Raw genomic sequence first — 20,295 nt, forward strand, 5'->3', positions numbered from 1 at the left:
CAGGGTAATAACTTGAGTGGAAAGTATGCATGGATATAAAGAAAAGCAGGTAATTTGTTCCAACATTAAAAGTAAAAATGACCTAAAATACATACATTCAAATTACATTAAGTGATTGAAAAAGGACAAACCATTATCCACCATGCTGGAAAACCTTGAAGGTTTTATTCCCAATAACTTTACATTAATACAGATGCTTTTTATTTTGTGCTCAGAAAAACAATCTGTTACACGTAATGTAACTTTAATATACAACATAGAAACTCATCCTAAATTAGTTACAACAAGAACCTACAAAAAACTTCATAGGAAAAAAGTTACCTAATATTGCCACCGTATTTTTTTTTTTTTAGTAGACTGACTCTGTCAGACCCTGTCACCAATGCTCAGCTCTGTAAACAATGGTTATTTTCATGTTCTGGGGGAATTGTTAATAATAGGGGCACTAAAATCATCCTAGAAAGTTCTAGCACATCACTATATACTGTACAGTCCTCAAAAATAATTTATTGTACTGTTTCTAAAAAAAGGTACTAGAGTTGTTCTTTTGCTCTGTTTCCATTCTGGAGCTGCACATGAGCACATTTGTCTAACAGTCTAAAAACACAATAACTGAACTGCAAATCACAATCACAGAGACGAGGTGGTGGAGTCTAGGACTTCCCGCCCATTGCACACCGTTGGGACATATGTGCTTGCAGAGGCTGCAAAACAAAGTGGGACAGAAAACTCGGTTAAGTAGGTCACATAGGCAATGCATGGATTATCACAGACACTACATTAAAATTAAGTTAAAACTCATTTTAACTTGGCTTTGGCTTAATGCTGTAGTAGGTCAACTTGCAAATAGTTTCTGTTTAAAATGAGTTTGTATCTTGGAACATACCTTCACACAGCATACCTCCTGTAGAGAGAATCTATAAGCATAATCATTGCTGAAAGAAGTTTTGTGTGTTGAAAATTAACTTTGGTAATCTATAAACTGGTGGAAATACAATGCACAAAATCAAAAGATTCAATCAATTTTCTTATAGTGTGTTATTTACTATTTTCAAAATCTTTAACTAGTTTTGTTATCTCTGGTAAGGGGTGACTCCTGCAGGGCCCCATGAGTCATCTGTGAACTCCACTGCCTTAGAGGAGGGGTGATATATTTTCATTGCTCGTTTTGCATTTTTTAAATAAAACTTTTCTGTACCTAGATTTCTTATCTATTTCACCCTTTGTGCTTTTCCTTTTCACTGAATGAGGACAAAAACTAGTATCCTCCTTCCCCATGGGAGGAAACCATATTGCCAATAGAGTAGTTTAAAGAAATGGCCCTACACTACCTTTAAGGTCTACGTATGTTGAGTTCATTAATTTGTCTGTTTGTACATACCCTGAACAGCAGGGGCTGGTCCTGCAGGCCATCTGACGACAACCCAGATCAAATTGACCAGTCATCTGTCCCATCCTTTAAGGATAAATGAACTAATATCATGCTAAAGTGTTCATGTCTGATAGTGGATATGTTCTTGCCCTGGAAAATTGCATTTCACATAGAAATTTCTTTAAACATAAAGGAGTAACTGTGAACTTTGGGATATGTGGCATTCTGTGGGATCATGTTTATCATATGTGGGGCCCTGAAATCTTTTGGCCAGTCCACCACTAGGAAAACTAAAATCTCTCAATTTTGCATTGATAACTTGGGTAGGTATATGAGAAAACCTCTAAAGTTAAGTCTATGTGGTTGCCTAAATTCATAGTGGAGTCATGTGGCATACTAAATCTTAGAGATATTTTTCCTTTTATTATTGTTAGGAAAAGGTTCAATTTTCATTACGATGTGAGTCCATTACAGCTATATATCTTTCAGGATAGGGATTGCACAAGCTACATATCCTTAAGCTTCTACAATGAAGATATTTTTAACACAGTGTATAACAGACAAATGCTTGATGGACAGTGGTTGTAATTCAAAATGTAAGGGCCTTATTTTATTATTTGCAAAGTATTTTAATATTCTTTATTTCCAGCAACAAAGCTAGAGAAGGTAAGAGAAAGCATGAAGCAAACTCCAGGTCATTGAAATTGTGCTCCTTCTGGAGCCCCCTTGTATCTAAGCACCTGCTTCACATCTTCATGTGTATATTTCATGAAAATTTCAAAATCAGTGTCCAAAGAAGAACTCTTGATTCTGTAACCTGTCCCTATTTAGCCTTCCTGTCTTCAGTAAATGGTCTCACCATCTTACCCAGACCAAATATCTAAAATTTATGGGGTTTTTTTTCATTGTACATCCCACATCAAACCTATTACAAGATCCTATCGACTCTATTTGAACACCTATTTTTCTCTCTGCACCCACCACCCTTGTCAAGAAAAAAAATAGAAAGGCCCACCCATCCCAAAACCATGCTGCTCAGAGACCTCACATATGTAGCCCATGTTTGAAACCACCATTATCTTTCTTCTGAGTATGGCAGTAACTGTATCACTGACATTCCTGTTTTTACTCTTGTCTCCTAATGATTTGTTTTCTACACAGCAGTGAGAATATATTAGCCCTCTGTATCCTTTGTTCTGCATTCTTTGATTTAACCAACTATAGATTGAAAATATTCCAGAAAAAAATATTTTTGTTCATGTTCAGATTTTTTGGCATTCCCTAAAGAGTACAATATAACAATTATTTATACAGAATTTATATTGTATTAGTAATTATAAGTAATTTAGAGGTAATGTAAAGTATACTGGAGGATGTACATAGGTTATGTGCAAATATTATTCCTTTTTATATGAATGACTTGAGCAACCATGGGTTTGTATCTTGTGGACTCCTGATACCAATCCCCCTTGGATACTGGGGAATGACTGTATTTTTAAATACAATCCCTCTACCTACACACCTCCAAGGGCTTTTCTTTGTACTTTAACTCCCTACTCTGGCTTATAAATACCAGTATGATTTGGTCTATGCCTCTCTTTCTGTGTTCACCTCATTCCACATGTTTTCTCTGCCTTTTTGTTTTTGTTTGCCAACACAGCAAATCTGTTTCTCAACTTTGTGCCTTTGCAGTAACTGTTGCCTCTGCCAGGAACATTTCCTCTCTGATGATCTTGTCTGGCTCCTTCTTGTCATTCGCATCTGACATATCACCTCCCCAGAAAGGCTGTTATCAGGTCACCTAATCTAAAGCATCCAGTTACTCTGTCACATCAACTGGTTTTAAAACAGGCTAGCCCCATTGTTTCTACCTGTTTTTTTCTATGATTATTATTTCTCTTTGTTGCTGTTATTGTTATTATCTATACTTTTGACCAGAAAATATATGACAACTTTGCTTGTCTGTTTCATCATTTATTTATCTCTGATGAGGACCATGGAATAGCCTCTATAAAAAGTTCCTGAATGATCATATAACTGTTTGTATTTATATGCAAAGAATGAGAAAGCCAATGAAAATTTTAAGAAGGCAATTGGCTACACATGTGAGGCCTCTGAGAAACCTTGTTTGGAGACAGGTGGGCCTTTCTGTTTCTCAAACCACACTGTGCTAATAACCATCATCTACCCTTGCAAAGAGAACTGGCTCAGGCTGTGAGCTCTCTGTAGCAAGCATGCTGCCTTTGACATTTTGACTAATCCCTTTATCTTTCCCAGGATCAAGTTTTATTATTTCTGTACAGGATTTTCATTTTTCAAGATTGAAGAGGAATGATGTGTCATGAGGGTAAGTCAAGGAGAGCAAAGGACTGGTGTACAAATGCCTCTCTCTACCCTGGACTTGCCTAATACCCGCCCCCCGCCCACATTTATTGAGGTTGTATCAGAAACATACTTTGAACTCCCAATGAAACTTGATGTGACTCTTTTTTTTGAAGTCAGTTTGTTCAGTGCCTCTAATTACTTAATCATCAGGTGTCTTTTGACTAGGTAGAAAATACAGGGGCTGCAAAAGCTAGTAGCTGCATGGTTGAAAATACTCTTCTATTATACACCCCATGGACATCATTTGGAGTTTATAGAAGAATTTTGAGTACTCATCCTGCTCTATAGGGACAGTAGAAGGAATGCCTGAAGCCATAATATTTATACTCTTTGTGAGGAAGATAATACAAATTCTTATAAGAAATAACACCAGCAAAAACATCCACAAGACATCTCCTGCAGATATTTTTTTCCCCTAAACTCTTTGTAGCCTCTTGAAGGAAACTCTGCCTTGTATTTTTCTGCTTCTCCTTTACTGTTTCATCTGTAGCTTTTGCAGTACATTTTATTATGTAAGAAAAAATTCTTATTTTTGCACATGGTGCTGAATATAGTAGAGGAATTATTGTTTTATGAGTTTACTATCTCAATTACTTTGCCTTTCATAAATATTTTACATGTGCCTCCAATATTAGCTCATATGTTATTCCCCAAGGTAGTAAAATATGTGGAAGAACAGAGTATTATCATTTTTGTGTGTGTTTGTGATGAGCTTTTGCTATTGTTCTGATGAAATTCTCAGGAGATTTTTAATGGTGTAACTTTAGCCCATTTTCTTAAGTGTGGTTAAGCAGATTTCTGTAATCATCCTGCCAGAAATAAGAGGCTAGCAGGCCTATTTTTGGCTTTTCTGGGACTTGGGGTGAGCAGCAGCTGTTAGTTACTGTAGGCTAAGGTGGTTCTTTTTGCCATTTAAAGAGAAAACTGAATGCAGCTGAAAAAGACCTCATAAGCTTCACTATTGATCACAAAAGGGCAATTTATACCCATCAAAAGGCATAATTTGCTTCACAAACTTGGTGAAACATTGGAGATCAATGCAGCCAAGTGGCAGCTTTATCTCGCTCTGTGAAATCCACTCGTAATGCATGAGCTGGCTGGGCTTTGTGGAAAATGACGACTTTTTTCAGGTAACTGGTCCTCCAATCAATGCTAAACATATTTACTTAATAGATTCTTATGGATACCAAGTCTGTTAGTCAATTCAGTGACTGAGACTGGTTCCTGAGAATTAATGTCTTACTATAACTCCGTAGTACATCACAGTCAGAAGAAAGTAAAACAAACATTTCAACGGAACAGACATTCCAGTTTGTCCCCATCTGTTCCGTTTCCTTGTTCCCTGTGACCCCAAATAATTTTTCCCAGGATAACTGCTTGTTTAGATGTTGTAATGCTATGGTCATGGAATCCACTTTCCATCAGCCATTGGTTGGTTGCCTTGTCTTCTGCTTTGTTATTGAGTCTGTTTTCTTACTGGTCACCTTTAGTTTACCTGACCTGTTCCAGAAGAAGTTCAGCTGCTGATGATCACATGTTGTCCGGGAAGATGAGGATGCCATTAGCTACAGGGTGGTTTGTCTAATCTTATCAGAGATTTCACAGTGGAAGATGGAGAAGGCACTATTAAGAATCACAGACTGACATCTCAGGAAGTGTTTCCTCTTTATGATCTAAGTAATGGTCTTGAACTATTAACAGCAGGTTAAAATGAAATCATTATGCTGTGGGGTAAAAATTTACAAACCCAAGATTTAGTTTCCAAATGTGGAGTTGGAACTATATGAAAGCAAAGACTTCTTTCTTCATCCCAGGATTCTTGTCTTATAAGATTCACAGAAAGAGAAAATATGTTGTATACCGTTTTTAGGATCCACAATTCAATTTAATTACCACATCAGCAGAAATTTCACTTGGTTTTGAACTAACTACTTCACACCATTGTTGCTGCATCATGCTGTTTTTCCAGTCATGCTCTTTTATTGTCTGCTCCCTCCCCCAAGAAGTACAAAGTGAATGTCTGGTAAGTAATTGGTAAATGAAAGAACTCCATAAGTTGATGCACTGTTTTTCTGATTCTGCATTTTTCTAAACACCTTTTAGTTGCCCAACATCCCCTTTACTATTTGAATATGGATAGAAATTCATTCAAAGATCAGAAGCTCATTCACCCAGAGGCTCAATAAATCAATGTAAGCTGCATATGCTACTATGCCTAGGGATCAAAGTCTGAAGATGAAAGTGTTAAACAGTAATAAAATTATGACAGGCACGGGTCCTTTTTCTAGTGGAGCTAATCCTATTAGCTTTACCTTCAAATTATACACAGTATCTAAACACTTTATTCGATTCCCCTGCCATCACCCTATCTGAGCCACCAACATTTGGGCCATGCAGTAGTTTCCTGTAGGGGTTTTTAGCCCTAGTTCCCTCCTGACCTGAGGGAGAGATGGGGAGAGCACGCCCTGACCAGGAGACCAGGACGAGCCAAGAAAGGAGAGGGCTGACTGACCACCCACAGCCAGCCCTCCCTCGCAGGAGGCCAATCAGATGCATCAGGGAGACCAGTCAAAGCAGGATCTCGTTTAATGAGAAAACACACACAGCTAATATAAGGCACAGGAGCCAATCAGGATAAAGATCAGCAGGGTGAGGAGAGTTCTCGTGTACACACATCCTACAGGCAGTAATGGGAGACACGAGCTGTCCACGAGGGCGGAAGGGTTCTGAGCCTATCCTAGAGGTGGTCCAATTTTTCGTCACAACCCACAGCAACTCCTTCTGGCTGATCACCAGGTGCTATCTTAGCTACCTGTGGCCCCAGGACCAGGAAGCAAGTAGCTGACAGTAAGTTAGGTTTCCTCCTTTCTGATGCAACATGCCCCACATGTTACATCATGCCCTACAGTTTCCTAAATGATTTCTCTGCCTGCCCCCTGTATTACAGCCTAAGACGCAGCCAAAACAATGCTTTTAAGGCCAGGTCATGCCACACCTCTGAGGAAACTCTTCTAGTGCTTTCTCATTTCTTTCAATAGAAGAAGCAAAAGTCCTTACAATGGCCTCTGAAATCCTAAATGATTTGCTCCCTGTCTGTCCTCATCTCCTCTCATGTTCACCCTGTAGTTTTCCTGTGGTGACCTTGGCCTCTTTGGTATCTTCCCAACTTTGGGCCTTTGCATTCACTGCTCTCCTGGCCTGGAATGTCATTCCTTCAGATGCCAGCATGACTCATTTCCTTTGTTTCCTTCATGTCTGCTCAAATGTCATTTTATCTAAGAGGCCTTCCCTGGTCACTCAAATGAACAAATAAATAAATAGCTCTCTGTGTCTCCATCGTGGCTTCTTTGTCCATCCCCCACCAAAAAAATTCATTTCTTCACATCACTTATCAACAGCTGATACATGTTATTGTTTTATCTGTCTGTGCCCCTCGTCTGGTCCAATAGAACAGCACACAGCATGAGTGTAGAACTTGTCAATTGTGTTCATTACTCTATACCCAGTGCATAGAACTGAACCCAGGCTGAAAGTGTTTCCTCAGTGAATGAGTGAATTGAAGATGAGTCATATCAGATTCTTACATTTACTTGGTAATGGGACCCTCTCCAAAAGCCTCTGAAATTATACCAGGTAAGGCAGACCTTCCTTCTTGATCCCCATATTTTTCACATCTGTAGGGTAAAAAATATGTATGAAAAATAAGTGTAGCCTATTTTTCATGGTGTCTAAGTACCCAAGGCTCTCCATGTAGGGATGTTCTCCAGAGAATTTCACTTAAAGTAAAAAAGAAGTAGGAAAGAGAAATCAGGTATAATAAATCAGTGTTATCTTTTGCTTGCCTTGTTCTAAAATACAGATGGTCAATAATTAATTATATACATATTTTCTTTTTAAAGCTAGAATCTATATAGTTGTGATAATGATATTTTCCCAAAGACATTTAATAACTCTGAAGTTACATGAAAATATGTTTGATTATAGTTAATCTCTCGTACACTGTTGAGCTCTCTGGTTTATGAGTTCCCTAAACCTGGTTCAAATGCACAAGACAGAAGGGGGAAATATGCAATGGAATTCAAGACTGGATACTCGCTTTAAAAAGACTATTAAATGACAAATCATGTCTTTGACCTAAACAGCCAGTCAGTACTGGCTAATCATATTCTTTTATTGGTCTTCATCGAATCACATTGTCTGAAAAGCTTTGTGGGCATACCCTCTGGAAGGTCTTACCTTTTCCATGTGCTCATGTGGAGCCCTGGGGTCTCCAATGGACTTGATATGTGCTGTGGAACTCCCTGGCATAGGGCTTTTGAGGAGATCTAAATCTGTACTGAACAAGATGCTGTCAGGTGTAGAGCTTAAAGGAGAACTTTTAACTTAAAAAAGAGAGAAATGAATTTGTAGAGGCTAAGATTCTCATTGTCATAATAGACTCTGAGGTGAATTTTGTAGCTGGGCCGAGGCAGAAAATTTGGGGAGGCAAGAGCAGCAATAAAACAGCTCTTGAGAGTTTTGTTTATGATTTCAGTTGCCAAATTCCTTAAAGTATCAAATAGATAAGGCCCTGGTTTTTCTCATCTGGAAATGTAGTTATTAGAATAAATGATTCTTAGCAGCCTTTCCAGCCCCCAAATCTGTGGTCACTGTTATTATAGAAAGTAGACTAATTTTGCTTAAGGAAAAAAGCAAACCCTAGCAAAATATTAAAGGTAAAGAGAAAGTAATTTAACGGTTGGAAAAGAGTAGCGATGAGAAAAAACAATGGTATTGTTGAATAGAATAAAGAGAGGTCTAGACATGAACTCTTGAATACAAGTGGGATATTCTATTATACCTGGAGACTCTTTTCTCCTGTGCTCAGTTAGGGAGGAAGCAGAAGGGAATGGGATGATGTTTTCAGGAATGCAGTGGACTTTTCAAGAAGAAAAACTGATTGACACCTATTTGAATTGGATGTACTATGTTCTTCTACCTGGAAGCAGATGGCTTAACCTGTGGACTGCTCTAGGCTCCCCCTGAATTGCCCACTGAAGATGTGTATTTATAATATATTCATGTTTGTGTTGACGAAGATGGTTCATTCAGTCTGTGTTAACAGATAACTTGCCAATTAGCCTGGTCAGGCTAGTTCATGTGTCACAAGGGGACTCCCTAAACTTATAGTGCCTAGGTATAGCTGCTGTTTCTCTAAAACTGCAACATAGAGAAGAAACTTGGGTGTTATCATGGTACTTTTTTTTTCTTTTATAAAGTTATATTCAGGCTTCAACAATGGCTTTGCCCCCTGCTAACTAGGGCATCTTCAAAGGCTCAGCCATTGATAAGTACAAAGTCTCATCCTCATACATTTGCTTTTAGTTGCTATAGTTCTGTGGAAAAATTATGCTACGATTCTAGAAGACTGTTCATTTGATCTTTTTATTATACTCTCATTTTCTAATGTGAAAATACTTTGTAATAAAGAATAACTCTATTAATTGGAGCAGTTCACACATTACCATCCTGACAGGTGACTTTCTGAATAAGGTTTTGGCAGAGGAAATCAATTTCTATGTGCCTACAGCTCCTCAGGGACCCAAATCTGGGTATTGCTAGTTAACAGAAGCCTCTTGACTAATTGTAATGATAATGACACACATACATCTAAATAATCACCATGAGCATATTCCTGTAGCACCAAATGTGAGTACAAAATAGCTCTGAATAGTATGGGACTCACTTCATTTCCACCTCTCTTCTAGTCTATGCTGATACGAAAGCATATTGATGTCAACATTCTAATCTGCACAGCTCCTGTAGGGTTTTACATTGCATAACCTCATGTGTAGATCCAGTTTGTCTCCTTCAATATTTTGCAGTTCCACTTAACATTTCCAGCATGTAATTTTGATTGTCTGTCTTTGGGAAAAGGCTGTGAGCAGAACAGAATAAAGAATGACCTCTTTTTTATCCAAATACAAAGGATGTTTGCTTATGTGTGTGGGTGTGGGAGCAGCATTGCAAGGATGCATTCAGGATGCCAAGGTCTCTGAGTTATATTGCCACTGGAAGGAGCATGTCCACGTTTAGGTGCTTCTATCCTCCAGGGCCCTGGAGAAAGCTTAGGAAATAATTGAATGGGTATGTGACCACTAACATCATGAGGCCAGGGAAGAGAGAACACCACTCTCTCTTTGAACCCAATGCCTGCTTCTTCTCTAAAGCTCATTTAAGATGACCTCCTTGTGTTGCACTGATATTAATGGATAAAGTAAACAAGGATGTTTCATGTTGGGGTTCTCAAAATATTTTCTCCTGGACCACTTCCACTGAAGCAGCTGGGTTATCTGTTACAAACCAGATTTCTGGCCTTTACCCCAAACCACAGGAACTGGTATATCCATGGGTGGGGCCAGAGAATCTCCATTTCAAAGAATTTTTTTTACACAGATGTTTGGGAACCATTGACCTATGGTTAATGGAGAAGAGTTAAAGTTTCATTTATATTTATTCTGACTTCCATTGTATATAATTAATAGATACAACTTGAATTGTTCTCTTTTGCAAATAGTAATATGTGAAACATTTCTCAAATGGTACATTTTCTAAGATGTCCTGAACCATATTCTTTCTTCCATGCCTGCTTCTCAGTTTGGTCATACTTACCATTTTTTTTGGGGGGGGGAGTTTTTACCTTAATAACCCAATACAATAATATTTCTGTATTAACCACTTTAGTTACTGTCAAAAGGCTAACCTAGATTACAGAGAATCGTGGTTTATTTACCATTTTCCTGTCAGAGAACTAACTGGCAATTAATGTGGCTGTACCTTCAAGTCTGGGAGACTTCTTGGTATCATTATGAAGAACATGCATTTCATTCAGATTGCACATACAGATTCAACCAACTGCATGCAGATCAAAAATATTTGGAAAGAATTGTATCTGTACTGAATATGCACATGCATTTTCCTTTTCATTACTCTCTAAAGAATATTATAACAACTTTTTTAAAGAGAGAGTGAGAGAGGAGAGAGAGTGAGAGAGAATTTTTAATATTTATTTTTTAGTTCTCGGCGACACAACATCTTTGTTGGTATGTGGTACTGAGGATCGAACCCGGGCCGCACGCATGCGGCCCCAGCCCTTATAACAACTTTTTACACAATATTTTATGAGGTATCATAAGTAATCCAAAGATGATTTAAAGTATATAGGAGGGTGTGAATAGGTAATAGACAAATACCGTACCATTTTGTATAAAGGATTTTGGTATCTTTGGGCAGGTGGTGAGGATAGTATCCTGAAAATAATCCTTCACAGATACCAAGGGATGAATGTACTTTATATTGAATGTTATTGATATTGCTGCTGATTTTGGACTTATTTTCTCCAGAGATGAAAGAAAATACTCCACATATGGATGAGAGTAAATTGGTATTGAAACAGAGTTATCCTCTGTCCTCTCCACATTGAGTAATTTATTCCTGCATAACAAACTTCTCATAGCTTAAATGTCTTAAAACAACCACTCTTTTATTATTACACAGGGTTTTGTGGGTCAGGAATTCAGGTAGGGCTTGGCTGGGCAGTTCCCCTGCTTTATAAGGCCTTGCCTGGGATCCTTCTACTGTTTCTGCTGAGACTGAGCTGATCTGGAGGATCCATGATGTTTCACTCTTATTCTTTTGCACCTTGGTAGGAAGTTTCTTTATGTTGTCTACCAGAGACATGCTCCATAAAAGAGGAAGTAGAAATTGGTCTGGCCAGTACACTGGTACAATATGACTGGCGCTATATTTATTCATCAAAGCTATGGTAGAAGTTTTCCAGATTTAAGGGGAGAGAGATAGATTGACTTTTGAAGAGTCTGGGTTCATTTTTATTATGTCACATTCCCTGAATCCTAACTCAATCCAGGCCTATACTCTTTTTAGGGGATTATAGCAATTTAACACAATTAATCCTATTTTCTACCTAAAAGCACCAAACACACTAAAGAAAGTTCATGATCCATTAATGGGTACACTCCATAGCATTCAAAAGCACTGCCCTAGATGTTAAGCTTCATGCGGCCAGGGACTCTGTCATAGTCATATGGTGTACACAGTGCTTAGAAATTTCTGGTATATAGTAGGTACTCAAGAATTTAATAAAAAATATAAATTTCATGATAATAGTTCCAACTTATTAAAATGGAAATGATTATAACTGCAAGTCAAGAAATCCAAGGTCAACTCCTGACTCTTAAATCATTGTGTATCCTTGAGGAATAACTTCAAATCTCAATTTTCTTTACCTACAAAATAGATATCTGGTATTCATGAGGAGAAAATGACTTCATAAATGCAAATCTACTTTGAATAAGAGATATAGAATCACAAATAACAGATGAATGCATTTGTTACTTACTTTGGAATGCATAGGCATATTATATACAATTTTCATTTTGTTACATAGTACGATTTCACTGATTTGGATTAACTAATTAGGGTAATTCTCCGGAAACACTTAAAATACGAATTTAGATCTTTTAAGAGGAAGGAAATTTATTTAAAGTATCATTGAGTAATAAAATAGTCTAAAAATGTTGGGTTGGGCAGATACCAACCTGGAAGCACTAAATGGATCATATCAGGTTAGCATACTGAGAACAGCTTAGGCAGGTCCATTGTAGTCACAGTACATTGTTTTTGTGTAAATGGAAATTTCTAAATTTCTGAAGAGAGACTTGGCTGGGTAAAGGGCCCTTGTTGTTCCTTTAGGAATTTGTTCATTCACATATATATTAGGAAATGCTGCCATTTCTGAATTATTGGTCTGGATATATGAGATTCTGAACAAAGTCTGTGGGAGACTTAAGGACTTTGCTGACTTGTTCCAGCAACAACCTAGAGATTTGAGATATCAACAGAGACCAGAGGTAACTCATCCTCCACAGGGAACCTCCCTTCACCCTCCCTGTAAAGTCTACCAACAACCTAGCATCATGAGAACTCTCCCAGCTTGCTCTCTGAGAGAGGTTACATGATATTGTAGTCAGGTCGCTGGCTTTGAAATAAGAGGTTTTTGACCCTAAAATCAAGTTCAGCCACTTTTAAAATGTGTGAGCCTAACTGGGTTTCTTTACCTCAAAGAGTTATGAACATTAAATAAAATATACAGTACACACACACACACACACACACACACACATACAATATTTAACAAAGTTCCCAACACATAGAAAATACTCAGTACATGATAGTTCCTGTTAGACGTTGTTATTGTTTATTGCCAGTTCTTTCTTGTCTGGACTAGCTAGTTGTTACAATTGGGCTACAAAGGAAGACATTTTTCTGAAGAAATAAGCATGTTTCTTTATTTTACAGGTCTTACCATATCCTGGATTCAACCATTGTGAAACCTGGGGATTTAACTGGAAAGACAGTAAGTCCCCACCCATGGCAGCTAAGGAGCTATGGTAGATACAGTGTATCACTGAACACATGTGCTCAGTCTGCCAGTCTTCCCTCTGTTTGCTGGGGGAGGGTTGCTTTGTGAAATTCTGTACTTTGTTGAAGAAATTGGGGCACTGATGTGATTGCTCACCCTGTGATGCTGAGCTATTTTGAAGTATCCTTTCTAATTGACTTGAGGCAAAATGGTGAAGTAGTCATTTGTCTCTGTCACTTTTAATCCTCCCTCCCTCCTCCTGGCTCCACTCCCCTTCTTTCTCCTCCTCTCCCATCTGTCAGTGCAATTCTCTTACCAAATACCATAAATTAGCTGAAAGTGGTTTAAAAGGCTATCCCCTTCAGGTACATTTGTGCTTTAGAAAACTCTATAAAAGAATTAAGTCACTGATTCTTGAAGGATAGTGTTTCAGACATCTGCTGGCCAGTAGGAGAGGGATCTTTGGACTGGGCAGATGTCCTGGGGTCCTTCAGTTCACACTGCCTTCTCAGCTGGCTCTCAGCTGAAAAAACATGGTGTCATTGAAATAGGAAAATCTATTCCAGCATTTTCCAAGGTGTCTTCCATGGGAAGTGAAATGGTTTTAGTGTGGTCAAATACTTTTAAGAAATTCTGAATAACATTGTGAATGAAACATTTTCTTGCTGTAGAAGTTTCTCAAAACTTTTAACAGGCTCATGGTAAAGAGAGTACTTTAAACTTTTAAGAGGGTATTTAGGCTGTAGCATTTTTTCCATTTTATTTTATTATTTTCCCCTTTCATTTTGCAGGAAGCACTCTCACCATCTGTGTGACATAGGATATACTTTACAAGCACCAAACTTGTCCAACACTCCAGTCCAATGAGTAAACTGAGGCAGGGACAATACAATATCTTGCATAAGATATTAAAATGATCACTGAACAAGATCAGAGGTCAGGTTATTTGGCTCCACAACAGGGTCAAAAACCCTAATCACAATTATAGGTTAAAGGTCCTTCTTCTCTCTTAGTCTGTACATAGTGCTCAAACAGAAAGTTTGACTCTCCTGCTCTCCACCATATCTTCAACTCTTAAGAAAGTATCTGACACACAGGTATGGTGATAATTAGTACTTACTAAGATTGAATTGAGAGTGCTCATGGGGGCAGACATAAGTTGCCTGTTCCTGCCAGCCTGGTCTCTACTTTGATGCTCTATGTAAGAAAGAGTCAGTGTTGAGTCCATACTTACACTGAGAATATGTGGTTCCCGTTCCACTGACACTGAACCTGTTGAGGTGCAGTCTGTGTGTGACCACATTCTTCTGGGGTTGGAACAGGATGATGTGCACCTTGGGTGCAAACAAACAGCCCAAGACCACAAAGCCACTCAGGCTAACGGAGATGCACATGGTTGTCGTCTGCACCTACAAGACAAGAAAGGGTTGGCTAGTAAGTGTATGCTGCAAATTCCAGCTGGTCACTACCTACAGACAGGACTAAAGAGACCAAAGAGAGAAACCAGAATCAGCCATAGTTGTATTCTTATTTTAGTTAAAACTATGTAGTAATTATATTGGATCTTCTCTGTTTGTGATATGGAAACATGGCTGAGGACTTATTTATAAGCAAACTTCCTTTGTGTGGGTTGCTCCTGAATGGTTGCCAAGTTTTCACATGGATTTTCTTTTCTTTTCTATCTATAAAGATATTTATGCAGAACCACTGAAGTAAAAATCTTCAATAGTAAAACATAAATATTCTATGATGAAGTGGCCAGATTGCCGACAATTTCTGTCAATGAACTCAGCTTACTTAAGTTTCACTACATTATGAATCAATTTGGACTTTAATATTTTCCCATCCTCCTTTCCTGCTGGGAGTTCCACCTATCAACCATATTGGGAGAAGCTGTCAACTTCTTTGTGTGCTAGTATTTCTTTTACATATTTTGTTGGCATCTTTCTGAATTTTGGTACTTCAGGTATTCACCATAAATCCTTGTGTTCTCTAGGCTTATATATTCCATCCTTGACAGAATGTTTAATTCTCCTCCTCTTTGCTTCCTCTGGAAGTATACCTTTGAGTGGGAACTATCATCTCTTCTTATTCTTTTGCTCTCTTCTCTGATTTTATCATTTCTCTTGGTTTCTATTCCCATAGATCTACTGAAAAATTATGCATTATACCCCACTTATTTTATCACCTTCAGTACTGAAAAGTGATCAATTAATGACTTCTTCTGCTAGTTTTGTGAACATTTACCACATATACTCGGAGGTTCCTAGTTATTCTAGTATAATTTTGGATTTACTTTTTCTTCCTCCTAAGGCAAATGTTATTATCAAATAGCATAATTTTTAGTGTCCTAAAGTCTATGATCTTCATTTCTAATCAAGAAAAGCTGAACTGAAGACTGAGCAATTAATTGGAGAAGGCACATACATTTAGGAGGCTTCATTCTGGTATTTATTTATTTTGCGGGGGAGATATTGGGCAATGAACTAATGAGCCATATCCCCAGCCCAATCTTGTATTTAATTAGAGATAGGGTCTTACAGAGTTGTTTAGTGCCTCTCTTTTGCTGAGGCTAGCTTTGAACACATGATCCTCCTACCTCAGCCTTCTGAGCCACTGGGATTACAGGTGTGTGCCACCACGCCCAGCCTGGTTTTTATTTAAATAAAAAGAAATAAAAAGACTTGCGTTATGTTTTTGGTATGTATGTGTGCAAGTATATGTGTGTGCGTGCATTCATTTGTGTGTATATTGGGAGTGATGATGCTGGGGCTGTAGCCCAGGGCCTTGAACATGCAAGGCAAGTGCTCTATCACTGAGCTACACCCAGCTTGTAGTATATTTCTTCAGACCCTAGTTTCATTTTAAATGCTGAAAGCATAATTCATCTATGTCATTGTCTTCCTTAACTATCCCAGTGCCCTCAAATTTTGGGTCCCCACATTTAGGCTCCTTTCCCTTTTGCCTTCTTCTCAGAAAGGAGGCTATTATCCAATTCTATGATATAAAACCTTGATAAATCTGTTATAATTTGTTTCATTTTACATATATGTGTAATAAGGATTTTTAGAATTATACTCCTTTTACCTCAGTTTTGACTGTGAAATTAATATAAGAGACAGCACATGTCAAAGTGAGGGAGAAAAAATCCAAATATGCAAATTTTGAAGGAGAACTTTTTAAAGATGTTTCTATAATCATTCAAAGTTCTCACACTTTAAGACATTATAAGGAGCTGGGATTGGGGGGGTATATAACTCAGTGGTAGAATGCTTCCCTAGCATCCATGAGGCCCTTGGTCTATTCCTAGCACCTGTCCTACAACAAAAGACATTATAAAAAGAGGAGAGGAGAGGCCTTTAGGAGAAGATCTTGGGAAAAACTGCACTATGAATTCTATGCCCACACTTAAAGCTGAGTGAGGGGTGCTTTTATGTGGCCATTTCAGAAAGAATCTGGTGTCTCTACAGAAAGAGATGCCCTGGATTGGTGCTGAATTCCTGCTTTGGAAATCCAGAAGGTGAGAAAATGCTAATCACCTTAGTCAAATTGAGAGAGACTTGCTACTATATTGCGATAATGTATTACTGTAAGAATTTATTAAAAGAAAAGATAGGTAGGAGGTACACATGGACAAAACGGGCAACACAAGAGCCATCCTGGGTAGTCCTGGGCCAAATGTGGAGGAGCCTAGAAACTTTCACAGAAAGAGGCTAACGGTATACAGCTAGATGCCTTGGGATTGAGAAAGGAGCCATAAGAGACTACTCAAGACTAGAGAATTACCAGTCAACTCACTCAATGACCTTCAGGAGAAAAAGACTAGAAGGGAAACTTGGAAAATCATTAGAAAATACCCTTAATTTATCTTCCAGCCATACTAAGTATGTATCTTTAACCACTTGTGGATTTTGAGATAATAAAGCCATCCAGCTACATAAGAATTGTCCTACTTGTTCCTTCTTTAATCAGGGTCAAGAGGGAAACAGCAATTGGTGAATTGGGAAATATAAAAAAGGAGAAGTCAACCAATGAAGGCTATTACCTCAATGCAGATCAGACCTCAGGAGGAAATGCAAATTTATGTTAAGATATAATTTCAGTAATTACATAGGCCTAGACATTTTAATTTATTAATAGAGATGATTTCCAGTAGAAAATGATTATAGGAACTTGTATTACCTAAGAGCCTACAAATTCATAGATCTGCCAAGGTCATGAGTATTTTCATTCACTGTTCTCTCCCTAGCATCAGAGCGGTATATCATACCTAATATATCTATGAATTTCCATTCAGGGGAAGGACATGATTATCCTCACTAAATACTAAAGGGATGAGGTGAGGCAGAACCAAAGGTGAGTTTTGATCATAGTTTGTGTGCCATATTTACTCAATATGACTGTTGTAAATTTGAAATCTTTATTTATTTATTTTACAAAGCCCAAGTATCAGCCTCATAGTTTCAGTTGTCCAGTTCCTTCAGTAAATCACATTATTTACACTCTGTATTTATCCACAATTCTATTTCCTGACTTTTTGTACACTGGAAGTCCAAGCTACTCCATTTTTATGGTCCTTAACTCTCAGCAACATTGGTTCATCTGGTCTCTTTTTGCTCCCTGGTCACATCATCTTCTCTCACTGGCTGTTCCTTGTTTTAGTTATTTCTTTTAAGTGTTGGAGTGTCACAGACCTCAGTTTTGGATTCTCTTCTTTATCTCATCATATTCCATGACTTAAATACTTGCTGGAGTAATTATATCCAAATATTTATTACTAGCTTATTACTGGTTCAGGCTGATCCTCTGTTTTTCATGTTCTTTTGGATATAATAAGCTTATACTATTAATATGGAAGCAAAATTTGATCCCCTTCCTAAAATGTCCCTATTTGAGTAAATGACACACAATGCCACCTGACTGTACAAGTCAAAACCTGGAATCATCTTTGATTTTTGCCATTGCCCTTACACCCACAAATCCAATCCAACAGCAAGTTCTGTTAGTTCTATTGGGAGGTAGTTCTCTGTTGGTGACTCATGTTTCCTTATATCTTGCAAACAGAGGCTCTGACTGTGTTCTGAACATTCTTTGCAAGATACTTATATAGAAAGAGCGTTTGAAGATGGAGATAGTGCCCACTTCTATAGCCAAGGGCCATCATATGACTGTGTGAGCATTAGAGTTCAGGACCACTGCAAAGGCTGATACTGGCTATTGTTATATAAAAATTTTCAAGCTAACTTGTCACCTTATAAGTAGAGTAAAATCCTAGTCAGCCTTTGATAATTTTTGCAATGAGCATGGAATGCTAATAGATAGCTTTGTAAAAAAGAAACTATGAGGGTTTCAAGGGCTGATTAATAGGATTTTAGGGAAGTCCATGAGAATCAGTAGCAAACATGTTGACATGGGTGGGGTTTAAAGGCAGAGTAATAAGATGTAAGTTCAAAGATAGCTGCTGGAACAGCACCCTGTCACCAACTCCCCTCTGGGAGGAAGTGGTGGAGTGAATTCTTCCTCAGTAGAATTCAGAAAATTTCTACTGAGTGGGCACAAAGTTTCATTCCCTTTCATATTAAAGTTGCAGAGGTATGCACCTATGCTGAGCCTGGAAAGAGAGATTTTCAGAGAAGACATAAACCCAGTGAATCATTTGTACTTTGGCTGGTATCCTGCGGAAGCTGAGAGGACAGGGAACATAATACATATTGAGGAAGAATGGACACACCGAGCCCTCTCAGGGTGCATCCTCTCCTGTAACTTCACAGGGCAAGCTTAGATTCATTCCAAGATATAGTTGAAGGTCTCAGAGCTTTCTCAGTGCAACCTGGTTATAGAAAAGGAGCTTCAGTTCTCATGGTGAGACTTTCCAAAGGCAAGAAAACTCTGGGGGGAAATCATAGGTGAGGTAGCAATTAGTATTGGGGCACTTACATATCTGAATTGGGTTTACAGTAGTGGCAAAGGTGCTGTATTGAAGAATGAGAAACAGATGCAAAGAAATCTAGATAAATTCTTGCTATCAACTGGTGCTCTGAAAAACTTCCTTAACCTTTATGTTAAAAACAAGCAAGACTCTAAGAGCTATCATTATGATGAAATAGCAAATGCCCTGGATTAAAGTAGGTATCTTTAAACATTCAGTTATTGCTATGTGGACCAAGGTCAGGTTAGTTGAAGATCACAAGCTATGAGTCCTAGGCAGAAAGCTATAGATCCTGGCTTCTGAGTCAATGTATGCCGAAGTTGAAATGAATAGTGACAGTAATAATGATCTTATCATCCAGTTTAGGCTTTTGGTTCCACAAAAACATTTGAATCTTGGTTAGAGGAGCCACAAGTTGCTGTTCAGTGCTGAAAACTGAAAGCAAATGTGTCTTGCTTACTGTCTTGGAGCTGTCCTCTTCCCTCACCATTCCCTACTCTACCCTCACTATCCACCCTGATTTTGGCTGCTTTAGGAGAAAGATGCTTAAGGTTAGGACTAGGGTTTCTCCATTAGGAAGGATGGTTGAATTCTATGTACATAAGACCAAGTCGACTGGCAAACTTGAGATGGGAGGAATTCAAGTTTTTATTCTGTATTTGGTATAGACACCTGGATCATACCCCTACTAGACTTGTCATAGGGAAGACAGGGCAGGGACAATAGGAAGGCATTTGAGGCACTTGTTTAAGATGCAAATCTATTGGGACACAAAAACTCAAAAAAAAACCCCCCACATTATTTTAATGTAGTTTTAAAAAATTAATGGTAAAATCCATGATGAACACAATATGAATACTTTAAATAAGAATTGGATCAGTAACCATGACATATTCAATCCTAATGCAAAAAGGAAAAAAAAAGTAATTCTGACCTTATCTTGATTACTGAGTATGCAGGTGTCCACTAGTTCACTTTACATTGCTTTGTGGAAATTGGGACTAAGGGAATCCACACAAATACTGACACTATCACTATTTCTGTGGTTTTAAAAAAATCTTTTGTCTATGAATCAGGAATCTTAAGTCTTCTTCTAGCCTTCCTGTAACTATATGGCAGTCTAACCCTATGGATTGCACATAGAGAAAGAACTGTTCATAGTGGGGTATAGTGGTGCACACCTGTAAT

General features: G+C 38.1%; 1 protein-coding gene across 1 annotated transcript in view; it reads right to left on the minus strand.

Annotated features, from left to right (window-relative positions):
- Nucleotides 1-630: 630 nt before the first annotated feature.
- The window catches only part of GRM3 (glutamate metabotropic receptor 3), a gene marked incomplete at both ends in the record, with an annotated part of 93,149 nt that continues 73,484 nt past the window's right edge, over nt 631-20,295 (minus strand). The window contains 2 exons of the mRNA XM_081287340.1: nt 631-704; nt 14,413-14,587. Coding sequence (XP_081143466.1) covers nt 631-704; nt 14,413-14,587 — 249 coding nt within the window. The remainder of the gene's footprint in view (nt 705-14,412; nt 14,588-20,295) is intronic.

The sequence above is a fragment of the Spermophilus citellus genome (genome assembly GCF_964194105.1).
Source record: "Spermophilus citellus genome assembly, chromosome: 3".
NCBI classification, from domain to species: domain Eukaryota; kingdom Metazoa; phylum Chordata; class Mammalia; order Rodentia; family Sciuridae; genus Spermophilus; species Spermophilus citellus.